At 46.8% G+C, this 15,304-nt stretch overlaps 1 protein-coding gene across 1 annotated transcript; it reads left to right on the top strand.

Moving 5' to 3' along the window:
* The first annotated feature begins 1,696 nt into the window (after positions 1-1,696).
* Positions 1,697-6,050, top strand: LOC136578730 (forkhead activin signal transducer 3-like). Its single transcript, XM_066578904.1, has 3 exons — positions 1,697-2,182; positions 3,351-3,455; positions 5,418-6,050. Exons 1-3 carry the CDS (start codon positions 1,697-1,699, stop codon positions 6,048-6,050), a joined length of 1,224 nt encoding a protein of 407 aa, XP_066435001.1.
* The last annotated feature ends 9,254 nt before the right edge of the window (positions 6,051-15,304 follow it).

Here is a 15,304-nt window from a genome sequence, read left to right as displayed (position 1 = left end):
CCCGAACCTGCAGGATATAACTATACGTCTTGTAGTGTTAAGGGGACAAAATGGGTTGTGCCAAATTCACAGGATAAGGATAGCTTTATGATTAGTGGGGGTCTGATAACTGGAGCCACCACCAATCTTAGGAATGGGGTTCCCGAAAGTCCCCATATGAATGCAGCGGAGGTCACACAAGCACGCCGTGACTCAACTCATTTCAATGGGAGTGCTGGAGAATGCCAAGCATTTGTACTTGGCAATTATTGACACTATCATTGATTTGAATGGAATGGCAGTGCACATGTGTGACCTCTGCTCTGCTCATGTGGGACCCCTGTTTTCATGATCGTAGGGATCACAGAAGCAGGACGCCCACCAATCATGATGTTATCCTTATAGAAGAAAATAGAATAACTTGGCACATCCCCTTTAAGGGCCTTTTACAAAATTCGATTATCAGGCAGGAATTTTGCCAGAACGTTCATTTGCCTGCGCAAATGTTTTTTTATAGTAACATGAAGATGCTCACTGGTTGGCTGCACATGTCCCTGTGTGGACTGGGACATGTATAGCCGATCAATGGTGGCTCTGTGAGGATGAACGATTGTATTAATATTCGTCCCCATAAAGCCGATCATCTATCATGTGTGAACGGCAGTGAATGAGCGCCAGTCATCATGTCAATTTTCATCCCATGTACATGGGCCCTAAAGGGGTTATGTTAAGATAGCATGCCCTATCCACATTAGGGCATATAGGGGTCACACTGCTGAAGATCGCCCCCTCCATGACTAGTGTGGAGAGCCATGTTATAAGACTGTCTCCAATTCAGGTAGACTGTGCGCCGCACTTGTAATTCATGTGAATGGCTGTCCTGTACTACTACATTTCTCCTACAGCGGAAACATCTCATTGCCTGTGGCCTCCATGACAATCTATATGCAGGGGAGTCAAGAGTGAGACCCTGGAAATCAGCTGTTTACCTCGGGCCCAGAATTATAATAGGGGTTGTGGAAGTTGGCACAACTCCTTCAAGGGTTTGTCAACTATCCCAAAGATATCTGTTTTCGGTCGCTGTCTGACTCCACTTTTGCAGGCTTTAAACAATAAGGTCAAAATTTGTCACCACCAATGACAAAAATCAGTACTCCATGGCCGGCTTACTCATACAGTACAATGAGGGAACTATATCAACGAGTCATCTACAAGACAATACAATAAATCCCCCAAGATCAAGTGTCCATAGAGGGTGTGGGTGTGTGTGTGGGGGGGGGGGGGGGCGGGGGTTGGTTCAACCTTTTAAGACTCCATGCATTCGCCACAGCGGAGAGGCCTTTGCAGGATTCAGCCTACCACCATATACATTTACTCATTGGACGCCCCTTTAATTATGGCATTTAGTAGTTTACAAGTATTTTGTTCTACATGGATATTTAATACAAAAAACTGCAAATTAAAAACATTTAAAGTGTCATCTACACTCATAGAATATAAACTCTTAAACCAAGGGAATTAAATGTTATAGATTGTTAATCTAAGCCCCAAATGATGTATGCAGATGATGACTGCCCATGCAACATACTTTAGGGTATACACACCTCATATACATACTGTATACATAACAGAAAGATGGATCACACCCAAGGACTGAAACTAAAGTGTAAACTCAATGGTATTGTCTTTATGGATAGAGGTTTTTATAACAATAATGATGGGTGGTGAGGGGGTTACCAGCAATGGGTTCCTTCTGGTTTGGAGGCATTTACATAACAGTGCTGGTGGTGGGGTGATAGGACTTATCAAGGTCCCATTCAATGGGGCCCAGTATCACATCAGATACAGCATTGGGAGCAGTGAAGACCACAGTGGACTCTACCTCTTCACTTTCCATCCTTGTCCCGCTCTTGTGTTCACCATGTCCTACCAATACCGTTCTTGGGATCCATCCTACGTGCCGGCAACTGACCTGCCCAGCATGGAGCAGATGCTGCAGATGGACTCCAACAGGGAGAGTAGTTCAGGGGAAGGGAGAAGTCTTGTGCGTGAGCAAGACCTCATGGATAATTCTAAGAAGGTAGAGAAGACCCCTGCGAAGAAAAAGAACTACCAGCGATATGCCAAGCCTCCATATTCCTACCTGGCCATGATTGCCCTGGTTATACAAGCCTCTCCAGAAAAGAAGCTCAAGCTGTCCCAGGTAAGAAAGCTTAATGTCCTGGAAACACGGGGCAGTGATTGGCAAGTAGGAACTGACCAACAGCTGCAGCCATTATCCAGATACAAAGTACTAGAAACTGCTTGTTATGCCCCTAAGGACGCGGCCTAGATTGGTACTTAAATATACAATGATTGTTTTGGATTTGCTTCTTCACTTTTCTAAAGTAATTAACTCATTTTTCAGCTAACATGGCCATATGAGGGATCGCTCTTCGTATGGCGAGTTGTAGTTTTTATTGGTATGATTTTGGGGTACATATAATGTATAACTTATTTGGGAGGGGGCAGGGTGAAAGAGCACATCAATTCTGCCATTCTTTAAGGCGTTCACCATGCAGTATAAATAACATGATCACTTTTTTTCTGGTGGTCGATATAATTCTAGTATCGTAATCGTATGTTTTGGTTTTTTTTAGGATTTTCCAACTTTGCACCATAAACCCTTTTTTGAAAAATAATTTGCTTTTGGCATCACTGCAGTTAAAAACCCTGAACTTCTTCATTTTTCCATAGACGATGCTGTTAAGGGATTTTTTGTGTGAGATAGCTGTAGTTTTTATTAGTAACATTCTGGAACACGTAATACCTTATTGATTGCATTTATTGCATTTTTTGGGAGGCAAAATGAACAAAAAAAAACCACAATTGGGCTTTATTTTAATGGGCATTTGCCTCACAGGATAAAAACTGTGCTCAATTAATTATTTAGATAACTCGATACCAAAGGGATTTTTTATTATTGTGGAATTTTTTGTTCACTGTTTATATCCCAGTAGGGGACTAAAAACTGTGATCCTATTCAGATAATACACAGCAGTACTTCTGTACTGTAGTGCATTATCTCTATTAATTTACATAAGAAGCCATGGCAAACTTTTATCCCTCCGCAATTGGATGACCGAGGGCCAGTGACATCATAGAGGGAGCCCCATACATGCGGAGATCAATACTGATCTTTCTGATCCCCACTGTTGCAGCAAGATCCTGTCTGCCAATCACTAAGCCCATGCTATCCATATGCTGTACATGTACATCATGGTGTGGGAAGGGTTTATACAATCTAAGCTCTTCATACCCAATGGTAAGCAGAGGGTGGGGGCACAATTTACTAACAGACTCCAAGACTAAATGTTTTTGCTTTTTTCTAGATTCTTCAGGAGATCAGCAACATATTCCCCTTCTTTAAGGGAGATTACCAGGGATGGAAAGACTCCATCAGACACAACTTATCATCTAACGAATGCTTCACAAAGGTAAGGGACCCAATAATGGACTGCGGTGGTAGAATTTACTGGGGTGATATACCTCTTATAAGTGTTGGTAACTTTTCCATATATAGTTGGGAGATTTCTTAACCCCTTAGTGACAAAGCCGGTTTGCGCCATAATGGCCAATCAATTTTTCAGTATTTTTCATTGTCGCAGTCCAGGAGCCATAACGAAGTTTTTTTGCGGCACAAGTTGTATTGTTTAATGAAATCTGTTTGGGTACATATAATGCGCTGTATAATTTATTAATTGTTTTTATGGGGGATTGGGGAAAAAAAGAAATTCTGCCATTTGTGCTTTGTGCTTAATGTAGTAACACTCAGGGGGTCAGCCTGATTCCAGAGATACCAAGTTTATACAGATTTTTTATGTCTTACTATTTTTGTACACAAAAAAACATGTTTTCTTTTAAAGATTTGCTTTTGTGCTGCCTCATTCCAAAAGCCGGAGAATTTGTTTTTTTTTCCATCGATGGAGATCTATAAGGGCTTTATTTCTGCGGAATGAACTTTAGTCTTCATTTATTCAAGCTTTGGGAACATTTAACATTTTTATTACTATTTATTTCATTTTTTCTGGAGGCAAGATTAATAAAATCTGCAATTCTGGCTTTTTATTTTTAACAGCGTTCCCTTACGGTATAAATATGGTAAATTAATTCTGCAGTCCAGTATGATTACATTAATACCAAATTTATATAGGTTTGGGGTTTTTTTTGCAATGTTTAAAAATTTAAAAAATTATTTATCACTGCATTCAAAGATCCCTAACATTTTTATTTCTTTTTTTCAGCAGTGCCGTGTCAGATCTCTATTTTGCGCTATGAGTTGTTTTATATGTGCGTGTTATATGTGCGCAGAAAATGAATTCTCCTACAATAACCAGCAGGTTTTTATAGAAGCGTTCATATGTGAGGAATGAGCAGCACAAAACGGTGCGCACCTAAAAAAGATAGAACATGCACTATGTTCAGTGCGCGGCGTCAGGAGTTTCCACTGATTCCTATGGGAGAAGTAGTTATTGGAAACTCCTGCTCTGGGAATAGATTCCCCGCCGCTTACAGCAGGACATTTATCACCTGCTGCCCAGAACACCTTTTAAATGTCCCGCTGTTAACTCCGGTTGGTCCCCGCGGGGATGAGGGGACTCACTGAGGGTTCCGATAATCCCCGCTGGGACTAACAGGATTTTACAACGGGACATTTAAAAGGTGACTCTGGGCAGCAATAGCCCAGCAGTGGGGGACAGTAGGGGAACCGATATACGCTCGTGTAAATAAGCCTTTAGGTGGATTTTTTGTAGATTTTGTATGACTACTTTAGTTTTTGTTTTCCTTTTTTTATATCCCGGTAGGAGAGCCAATCCTGCAATCCTATGACCGAACAGATAATACACAGCAGTACTTCTGACCTGCAATGTATCATCTGGTCTTTTGTGATAGGATGGCAGAGGAAGCCCCTCCCTCTGTTACAATAGACTTGTACATGTCATAATCAACATTGATTGGGGCATGTAAGGGATTAACGGCAGGGATCGCAGTTCTTTGCCATTCCAGTCATTGTAGCAGGACGATAGCTGACTCCCATTGCGAATGGCATGGACTCAGCTCTGGGCCCGCACCAGCTACATGCCAGACATGTACGGCATTTCAGGGAAACTCCTGCCCTCTCATGTAGTACATGTAAATCCTGGTGCGGGAAGGGGTTAATAGTGCAAATAAAAAGTCACTGTCTGATAGGAGAAAGCTCATTAAATACATTCATCTCAACAGTATTGGATGGCCACCAGGCCGCATGTACTAAAGACAGATATAATTATCTAAGACGGAGTTCAACCAGCCTGTAATAAGTGATGTCATCATTAATAAAACTCCTGTAATTCGCCTTTCGTGTAAACCAGAATTGTCCAGTAAGCCATCAGCTGAATTATTTTTCATCTTGTTTTCAGGTCCTGAAAGATCCGCACAAACCGCAGGCGAAAGGAAACTACTGGACAGTGGATGTCAGTAAGATTCCGGATGACGCCATGAAGCTTCAGAACACGGCGGTCACCAGACAGGAAATCTACCCGCACAACCTGGTCCCCTTCATTGTCCACGGACATCCCTTCCCCCCTACCCGGTGCCAATATTCTGCTGTCCCTCCGACAGATGCAGCAGATGCTCCAGCAGCACAACCAGAAGCCGCTGCTGCAGCCAGCTCATCTGCCCCGGACCCCGCAGTGTCTTACCCAATGATCCTATGGAACCTGCCTACGTCTTACACGAACTGTGTTGCCCCTAATGTGGTCGCCCCTCCTAGTGTCCATCCACTTTTGCTTTACCCCAACTTTGCATCAATGTCCCTGGGTAACTACATCCCGCCTCCTTGCCCTAATCCCCCTTACCAAAACCGGAGGGAGGCCTACCCCTCCAGCCTACAACAACTACCCCTCGCCCCAAGGCCTCCACCGGTGTCTGTTGATTTCCCTCCTAACAGATCAGTGTATGATATTGAAGGATACACCCCACAACCTCTGATCCCACCGCCTCAGCCGGTATACAGGCAGCCGCTCACACACAGCGCCGGCTATTCTGGATAACGTCATGGGGGTTACTAATAGTGGAGGAGCAATCTTTGGGTCTGAGGACATAATGTTGAGTCCTCGGTCCTCACAGGCTCTTAGGGCCGGTTCACACGGTTGGATTTGTGCTGCATAATATTTTCAATGCGTTCATTCACATATGTGCATTTTTTCATGCTCACATGAAGAAAAAAATCACAACATGTTTTATATCAATGGGCTCTTTCCGTGCTTGCGCAAATTTGGAATCCTGTATATTTGCATCACACATGTACACAAAATCAATGCAAGTTTATGTATATTTGTGTACACAAACATGCGGGAGGTTCACGCACAAATATTCATGCCAGAGCCAGTGACAAACGCAGTCTCAAGCGAATCTCCGTCGCACAACCACGGGGGGTATTTGTGTGGCAAGAGTTTGCTTACAACCCTGTGAACCATAGGATGTGTTTACATGTGGCAGATTTTGGTGCCGCACCAAAGTCCACAGAATATCTTGCACCCCTTCAGTTGAAGTCTGATGCGGATCCACAATCTACACCAAACCGCAGACTTTGGCGTGGATTTTCTAGTACAGGAAATCTGCATCAAATTCACTACATGTAAACATACGGGACATTTTTCCAAGTCCGTTTCCCAAAGCTTCTCACCAGGCCGGTCCGGGGTGAGGGCACAGTGGGTTATATATCACTTAAGGACAAAGTGCGGTAAATATACGGCACTTGGTCCTGGGCTTTAATCCCAGACACAGTTGAAGACTGTGAGTTGAAGTAGTCTTTAACAGCTTTTGCCTTCTCCTTTACCGGCTACGCAGCGCTCGATACGAACGTAAAAAAAACAAACTGTAAATTTAAAAAATATTTATTGTTTTAGCTTTTTACCTCCAATAAAACTAAAAAAAGAAAAAATAGTCCTATATGTCACGGAAAAAAACATAGCAAAAATAATTTTGGCAGCTGAAGGAAAAAAAAAAAAAAGCAGTAAAACCACCAGATGGGTAAAATCCCTAAAATGTGTCCTGAGCTTTAGGGGTTAATCTTTGTTGTTTTTGTCTTTTAACTCTTAATAAAGTTTTTTTTCTCTGTAAACGACTCTTGTCCCGGTTCTGTACTTGTGAATGAGCCCCTCAGAGGAGACATCCAGCAAGGACGGAAGTAACAACTCTAAAAGCTCGTTCACACGGCGTAAATACGCTGCGCACCATGCAGAGAATAAACCCAGTGATGTCATCGCGGTTATTCACATCTGCTGATTTTTCACATGAATTTCAGTTGCATGAAAAAAAAAAACAGCATGTCCTGATTTGCTGCATAATACGCGCCAAAGGAGCCCCTTGTAGTCACTGGGACTGCGAAAATACGCAGAAAACCTGAATATTTGTGCTTGAAATCAATGGAGTTTCAGGCGTTTGTTATTTGCGCACATAAATACGCAGTGTTTTCACATGCGAAACCCCTTCTTGTTCCGCACGTAACACACGATTAATGCTGCGTGTTTTGGCCCATAAATAAACCCGCATCCGTCAGTGTGAATGAGCCCTTAGGGAGCGCCACATGCAGACGCTGTATAGTGGCGCTAATATTTCTGGTCGGTTTGCATTGTGGATGCGTTCACAATACGGTAAGGGGCGTGGCTAAGAATACTGCCGGTTCCGGTTTTGGGCTCCGTTTCAGTGTGAACCCACATTAGCTGTAAATCATCCATCGATCTGCGTGACTCCAGCGAGGCGCGGTCATCAGTGCCAGGATCTCACCGCCAACCATCTGGGGTTTTCTAGAACATCTGAGGCTCCCAGGTCTCACTATTAAGCCAAAATGGGGGCAAGAGCCCGGCGTCACCCCCCTAACAATTTACTTGGGACAAACCCTCATTAGCAAGGCACACACGCTGGCACACCTTAGCTAAGCACCACACTACCTGCAGCCAAGGACAATCGCCACCTGCGGGTGACACCACTGCCTCTTCTCCTGAGTTACATGTTGGCATTGCTGTTCAACCTTCCCCGCATGACCCTGCGTCCACAGCGCACACAAAATTTTTCCTGCGCAACGTTCAGCTGCCCTCATGTCACACGCTCGCTTCATAGCCACACCACCCTCATGTCTATTTATAAGCTCGTACTGGATGAGGAGGAACCGGAGGCACACACTGCAGAGGGTTGGCAGGGCTAGGCAGCGACCCTCTTTGAAAGTGTGGGTGATAGCCAACAATGCTGATGAGAATTGGTGATAAATTGACGTACTATCATCATTCCAATCCCGTGCCACCTCTGTCACAAAATTGTCAGGAGCCGCAAACGTGGGCATAAAGGGTACTCAGGTGCCAGCATTTCTACACATCTCCACAATGCAGCAATACTCTGTGTGGGAAGCACGTGAGCGGGCCCAGGGTCAGGCTCGGTCCCAGCCTCCATCTTGTGTGACCCAAGGTGCCACGAGTTACATAGCAATGGGAAATCCATGTGTCCCCACACAATTCATTCTGTGTAGGTGTCACATAGCTCAGCACCGCAATTGGAAGTGTTTGAGTTCCTTGGGCTCGCCTATGCTGTCGGTGCACAAAGATGGTATTACACAGGAAAAAAATAATCAGAGTGTCCAAACATGGCAGAGTTTCACCCTGCCAAGGACCTCGGCCCACATTTCTACCCTAGTCAGTCAGTGTATTTGTGCCAGACAGGTAAAACACCGCAATGGGAAGTCTTTGAGTTCCTTGGGCTCGCCTATGCAGTCGGTGCACAAAGATTGATTTCTTCCAGTGTAATACTGAGTGTCCAAACATGGCAGAGTTTCACCCCGCCAAGGATCTCGGCCTCGGCCCACATTTCTGCCCTAGTCAGTGTATTTTTGTCAGACAGGTAAAACACTGCGATGGGAAGTCTTTGTGCACCCACAGCATAGGCAAGCCCAGAAATTTTAAACATGGTATTACACATGAGGAAATCAGAGTGCCCAAACATGGCAGAGTTTCATCCTGCTAAGGGCCTCGGCCTTGGCCCACATTTCTGCCCTAGTCAGTCAGTGTATTTGTGCAATGGGAAGTCTTTGTGCACCCACAGCATAGGTGAGCCCCTGGAACGCAAGGAAAGTATTATGCATAAAGAAATCAGAGCGCCCAAACAAGGCAGTTTCACCCTGCCAAGCACCTCAACCTCGGCTCACACCCTCAGTAATCGTGGGCATAAAGCAGACTTGGATGCTAGTGCAACAGTGAACGTCTTATTAATGCAGTAACGCTCCTTTTGTTTGGCCCAAACCAGTGTCTCAGATAACTGGTAACTAGAGATGAGCGAACACGTTCGGCCCCGCCCCTTTTTCGCCCGAACACCGAACTTTGCGAACACTTCAGTGTTCGGGCGAAAAAAGTTCGGGGGCCGCCGTGGCAGCGCGGGGGGGGGGGTGCGGCGGGGAGTGGTGGGGAGAGGGAGAGAGAGAGGGCTCCCCCCTGTTCCCCGCTACTGCCGCCCGCGCCGCCGCGCATCTCCCCGCCCCCCGGCGGCACCCGGACCTTTACGCGCGAACACTGCAGTGTTCGGCAAAGCCGGTGTCCGGGTGCGGATGTGTCCGTAACGGACATGTTCGCTCATCTCTACTGGTAACATGAGAGAAAAGACATGTTGCCCAGCGCTGATCTCCAGACCCCAAGCAGGAGAAGGAGGTAGCATAATAAGGCAGTGAAACCATGACCGAGATAGGACCCGCAATACTCTGTGTGGGAAGTACATGAGCGGGCCCTGGGTCAGGCTCGGTCCCAGCCTCCACATTGTGTGAACCAAGGTGCCGCGAGTTACATAGCAACGGGAAATCCATGTGTCCCCACACAATTCATTCTGTGTAGGTGTCAGATAGCTCAACACCGCAAGGGGAAGTCTTTGAGTTCCTTGGGCTCGCCTATGCTGTCGGTGCACAAGGATGGTATTACACAGGAGGAAATAAGAGTGCCCAAACATGGCAGAGTTTAACCCTGCCAAGGACATCGGCCTCGGCCCATATTTCGGCCATAGTCAGTCAGTGTATTTGTGCCAGATAGGTAAAACACAGCGATAGGAAGTCTTTGTGCACCCACAGCATAGGCAGACCCCAGTAACATTTCTGAAGCCAAAGTATAGGCAGACCCTAGAAACATTTCTGTAGCAAAAGTATAGGCGAACCCCTGTAAGATTTATGTTGCAAGAGTATAGGCAGACCCCAGTAACATTTCTGTAGCAAAAGTATAGGCGAACCCCTCAAACCATTCAGTAGAAAAGGTATAGGCAGACCCCAGTAACATTTCTGTAGCCAAAGTATAGGCAGACCCCAGTAACATTTCTGTAGCAAGAGCATAGGCGAACCCCTCAAACCATTCAGTAGAAACTGTATAGGCGGAGCCCAGTAACATTTCTGTAGCAAAAGTATAGGCGAACCCCAGTAACATTTCTGTAGCAAAAGTATAGGCGAACCCCTCAAACAATTCAGTAGAAAAGGTATAGGCTGACCCCAGTAACATTTTTTGTAGCAAGAGTATAGCCGAACCCCTCAAACCATTCAGTAGAAACTGTATAGGCGGACCCCAGTAACATTTCTGTAGCAAAGGTATAGGCGGAAGCCATAAACATTTCTGAAGCCAAAGTATAGGCAGACCCCAGTAATATTTCTGTAGCAGAAGTATAGGCGAACCCCTGTAACATTTCTGTAGCAAGAGTATAGGTGGACCCCAGTAACATTTCTGTAGCAAAAGTATAGGCGGACCCCAGTAACATTTCTGTAGCAGGAGTATAGGCGAACCCCTCAAACCATTCAGCAGAAAAGGTATAGGCTGACCCCAGTAACATTTTTTGTAGCAAGAGTATAGCCGAACCCCTCAAACCATTCAGTAGAAACTGTATAGGCGGACCCCAGTAACATTTCTGAAGCCAAAGTATAGGCAGACCCCAGTAACATTTCTGTATCAGAAGTATAGGCGAAGCCCTGTAACATTTCTGTAGCAAGAGTATAGGCAGACCCCAGTAACATTTCTGTAGCAGGAGTATAGGCGGACCCCAGTAACATTTCTGTAGCAAAAGTATAGGCGAACCCCTCAAACCATTCAGTAGAAAAGGTATAGGCGGACCCCAGTAACATTTCAGTAGCCAAAGTATAGGCAGACCCCAGTAACATTTCTGTAACAAGAGTAAAGGTGGACCCCAGTAACATTGCTGTAGCAAGAGTATAGGCGAACCTCAGTAACATTGGTGTACGAAAAGTATAGACAAAGCCTGGAAAAATTAGTTTGCTAACAGTATTGGCAATGGACTGAAAAATTGGTGTACCAAGAGTACAAGTGCACCCCAGAAAAATTGCTCAACTGCGGGGCAGGTTGTCTTACCTGCTCAAGATTTGGCAATTCTACAACCTCATTTGCATACCAACTAAGCATACTGAGACAGTGTGAGGTAAAACAGATATAAAACACGAGTTTTTTCACTCTTTAGTATATAAATGTAAGTGAAACGGTTAATTAACATATAAGCATACAGATCACATGGGTAACAAAAATAAGCATTAATACATCACCGGATATTGTAGCATCACTCCGCAATCGGGGGATCTCCAGGTACGATTGGTAGGAGGAATCCGGGAAACCGCCAGCACGTCTACAAAGTCGAGTCCCAAAACCCCCCTGTAAATCCGCCGATATATATACAACTTCTTCATTACGTGGCATATCCGCTTCTGCGCAGTTATGAGTATATATGTCATTCTTATATAACTAATCAAGCTTTACGCATGCTCCATAAAACCTTGGCAACATATAATACTGCATATTTTCTCTATGAAGTTATCACATCTGCATTCTATTACTTACAATATCTGATGACTATGAGTCATTCTAACAGTTTTTTTCCAGAATATACTGCTTTTATGCAGATCTTAGAAGAACATTCAGATAAGTTCATTAGTTCATTGAACTAGTATTAAGCTTATGGAAAACGATACAGCAATTAGTTAATGATTACTATCTACTAGGGATGAGCGAGTATACTCGCTAAGGCACTACTCGCTTGAGTAATGTGCCTTAGCCGAGTATCTCCCCGCTCGTCCCGAAAGATTCGGGTGCCGCCGCGGGGCGGGGAGCTGCGGGGGAGAGCAGGGAGGAACGGAGGGGAGATCTCTCTCTCCCTCTCTCCCGCCCGCTCTGCCCCGCTCCCCGCCGCAACTCACCTGTCAGCTGCGGCGGCCTCCGAATCTTTAGGGACGAGCAGGGAGATACTCGGCTAAGGCACATTGCTCGAGCGAGTAGTGCCTTAGCGAGTATACTCGCTCATCCCTACTATCTACCTATACCTTTGACACAATCTCTCACTCAATCGTGTCCCACACGTATCACACAGGTGAAACCCATAAACATTTTTTGAAGATACAGCTCATTATTCGTTAATTTGTAACAGAGCCTGGAGGCAGCCCTGTGAATAAAATTGGTTAAAGTTTAACTTTTAAAACTTTTAAAAGTTTTAAACAGAGAATTTTGGGCCGCATAGAAATTGGCAGTTCAGCATGATGACATGCTGTTTTAGGAGGAGGAGGAGTAATAATATCTGAGAGGAATACACAGAGCTAATTCTCCCCTTTTTGGGGGGGATGGATGCATTTTTCTCCTGTTGCAGCGAAAAGATTCTGTAGGATCCGCTGCTTTTCACTGGAGGAGAAGAGAAGTCTGGGAAAATCCAGCCTTTGTTCATCTTGATGAGTGTAAGCATGTTGGCGCTGTCAGTTGACTGGCGGGTACGCTTATCAATGATGATTCCCCCAGCTGCACTAAACACCCTCTCTGACAAGACGCTAGCCGCAGGGCAGGCCAGAACCTCCAGGGCGTACAGTGCAAGTTCGTGCCACGTGTCCAGCTTTGACACCCAATAGTTGTATAGAGTAGAGGCATCACGGAGGACGGTGGTACGGTCAGCTATGTACTCCCTCACCATCTTTTTACAGTGCTCCCTCTGACTCAGCCTTGACTGGGGAATGGTGACACAGCCTTGCTGGAGAGCCATAAAGCTGGCAAAGGCCTTGGAGAGTGTTCCCCTGCCTGTGCTGAACATGCTGTCTGAACCCCGCTCCTTCCCTGCTAGTTGGCCCTCTGAACTGCGCCTTCTGCCACTAGCGCTGACAGATGGGAACTTTAGCATCACTTTTTCCACCAGGGCCCTGTGGTATTGCATCACTCTCGTACCCCTTTCCTCTTCGGGAATGAGAGTGGAAAGATTATTATTATACCGTGGGTTGAGAAGGGTGTACACCCAGTAATCCGTGTTGACGGGAATGCGTCTAACACGAGGGTCACGGGAAAGGCAGCTTAACATGAAGTCAGCCATGTGTGCCAGGGTCCCAGTACGCAACACATCGCTGTCCTCACTAGGAAGATGACTTTCAGGATCCTCCGCCTCCTCCTCCTCAGCCCATACATGCTGAACAAATGAGAGGCAAGCAGCATGGGTACCCTCTGCAGTGTTGCCAGCTGTCTCTCCCCCCCCCCCTCCTCCTCCAAAATTCGCTGAGATATAGACATGAGAATGGTCTGGCTATCAAGAGACATACTGTCATCCCCCGTCTCCTGTTCCAACCGCAAAGCGTCGGCCTTTATGCTTAGCAGCAAATTTCTCAGCAGGCAAAGCAGCGGGATGGTAACGCTAATGATTGCTGCATCACCGCTCACCATCTGGGTAGACTCCTCAAAGTTTCCACGGACCTGGCAGATATCTGCCATCCATGCCCATTCCTCAGTAAAGAATTACGGAGGCTGACTACCACTCCGCAGCCCATGTTGCAGCTGGTATTCCACTATTGCTCTATGCTGCTCGAATAGCCTGGTCAACATGTGCAGTGTAGAATTCCAGCGTGTGGGCACGTCGTACAGCAGTCGGTGCTCCGGCAGCTGAAACAGATGCTGCAGGGTCCTCAGGGTGGCAGTGTCCGTGGTGGACTTGAGGAAATGTGCGCAGACGTGGCGCATCTTGCTGAGCAGGTCAGACAAGGGGTAGTTTTTCAGAAACTGCTGAACCACCAGATTGAAGACGTGGGCCAGGCAGGGCACGTGTGTGAGGCTGCCGAGCCGCCACCAGGTTACGGCCGTTGTCACACATGACCATGCCCGGTTGGAGGCTCAGCGGCGAAAGCCAGAGGTCGGTCTGCTCTGTCAGACCCTGCAGCAGCTTGGGGGCTATGGGCCTCTTGTCATCTAAGCTCATTAGTTTTAGCACGGATTGCTGACGCTTGCCCACCTCTGTGCTGCCGCGCCGCGTGCTACAGACTGCTGGCAACGTGCTCACACTTTTTAATTGAGAGGTAGACGTGGCGGAGAAGGAGGAGGGGGAGGGTTTGGAGGAGGTGGCATAAAACACTGCAGATACCAGCACCAAATTAGGACCCGCTATTCTGGGTGTGGGTAGGGCGTGAGCGGTCCCAGGCTCTGACTCGGTCCCAGCCTTCACCAAGTTCACCCAATGTGCCGTCAGGAAGATATAGTGGCCCTGCCCGCCAGTACTTGTCCACGTGTCCGTGGTTAAGTGGACCTTCCCAGTAACCGCGTTGGTGAGAGACATTGCTGGATGGAGTGGAGGACGGTGGAGGTGAGGGTGTGGGTGCAGGCCGGGAGGCGCTTGTGCCTGTGTCCTGGGAGGGGGATTGGATCTGTGTGCCAGGTTTTGACACAGGGGAAGAGGCAGTGGTGTGACCCGGAGGTGGTGAATGGCCTTTGTCCCACCTTGTGGGGTGCTTGGCCATCATATGCCTGCGCATGCTGGTGGTGGTCAGGCTGGTAGTGGTGGCTCCCCGGCTGATCTTGGTGCGACACAGGTTGCACACCACTGTTTGATCGTCTGCGCTCTCACTAAAAAACATCCACACCTTTGAACACCTAGCCCTCTGCACGCAGGCTTGCCACGAGGGGGTGCTTTGGTAAACAGTTGGGGGATTCTTCGCTCTGGCCCTGCCTCCACCCCTGGCCACTCCACTGCCTCTACCAACCTGTCCTGCTGCTGCACTTGCCTCCCCCTCTGAAGCCCTGTCCTCAGTAGGCTTAGCAAACCAGGTGGGGTCAGTCACCTCATCGTCCAGCTGCTCTCCCTCCGAATCCTCTGTGCGCTCCTCACTCGGACTTACTGCGCTTACTACTACCTCACTGACAGACAACTGTGTCTCATCATCCTCATCCACAAAAAGTTCTTGAGACAGTTGCCTGAAGTCCCCAACCTCATTACCCAGACTACGGAAACTTTCCAAAGGTTGGGCATCGGTTATGGCAAACTCCTCAGGTGA

Source organism: Eleutherodactylus coqui, chromosome 9 (genome assembly GCF_035609145.1).
Source record: "Eleutherodactylus coqui strain aEleCoq1 chromosome 9, aEleCoq1.hap1, whole genome shotgun sequence".
Classification (NCBI taxonomy): domain Eukaryota; kingdom Metazoa; phylum Chordata; class Amphibia; order Anura; family Eleutherodactylidae; genus Eleutherodactylus; species Eleutherodactylus coqui.
This window is presented reverse-complemented; position numbering and strand designations above follow the sequence as displayed.

Excerpts from the sequence above, each read along its gene's own strand:
- LOC136578730 (XM_066578904.1), top strand. The coding sequence starts at position 1,697 with ATGGGTGGTGAGGGGGTTACCAGCAATGGGTTCCTTCTGGTTTGGAGG. Across the intron at positions 2,183-3,350 it reads AGAAGCTCAAGCTGTCCCAG|ATTCTTCAGGAGATCAGCAA; the intron begins GTAAGAAAGCTT and ends GCTTTTTTCTAG. Across the intron at positions 3,456-5,417 it reads CTAACGAATGCTTCACAAAG|GTCCTGAAAGATCCGCACAA; the intron begins GTAAGGGACCCA and ends TCTTGTTTTCAG.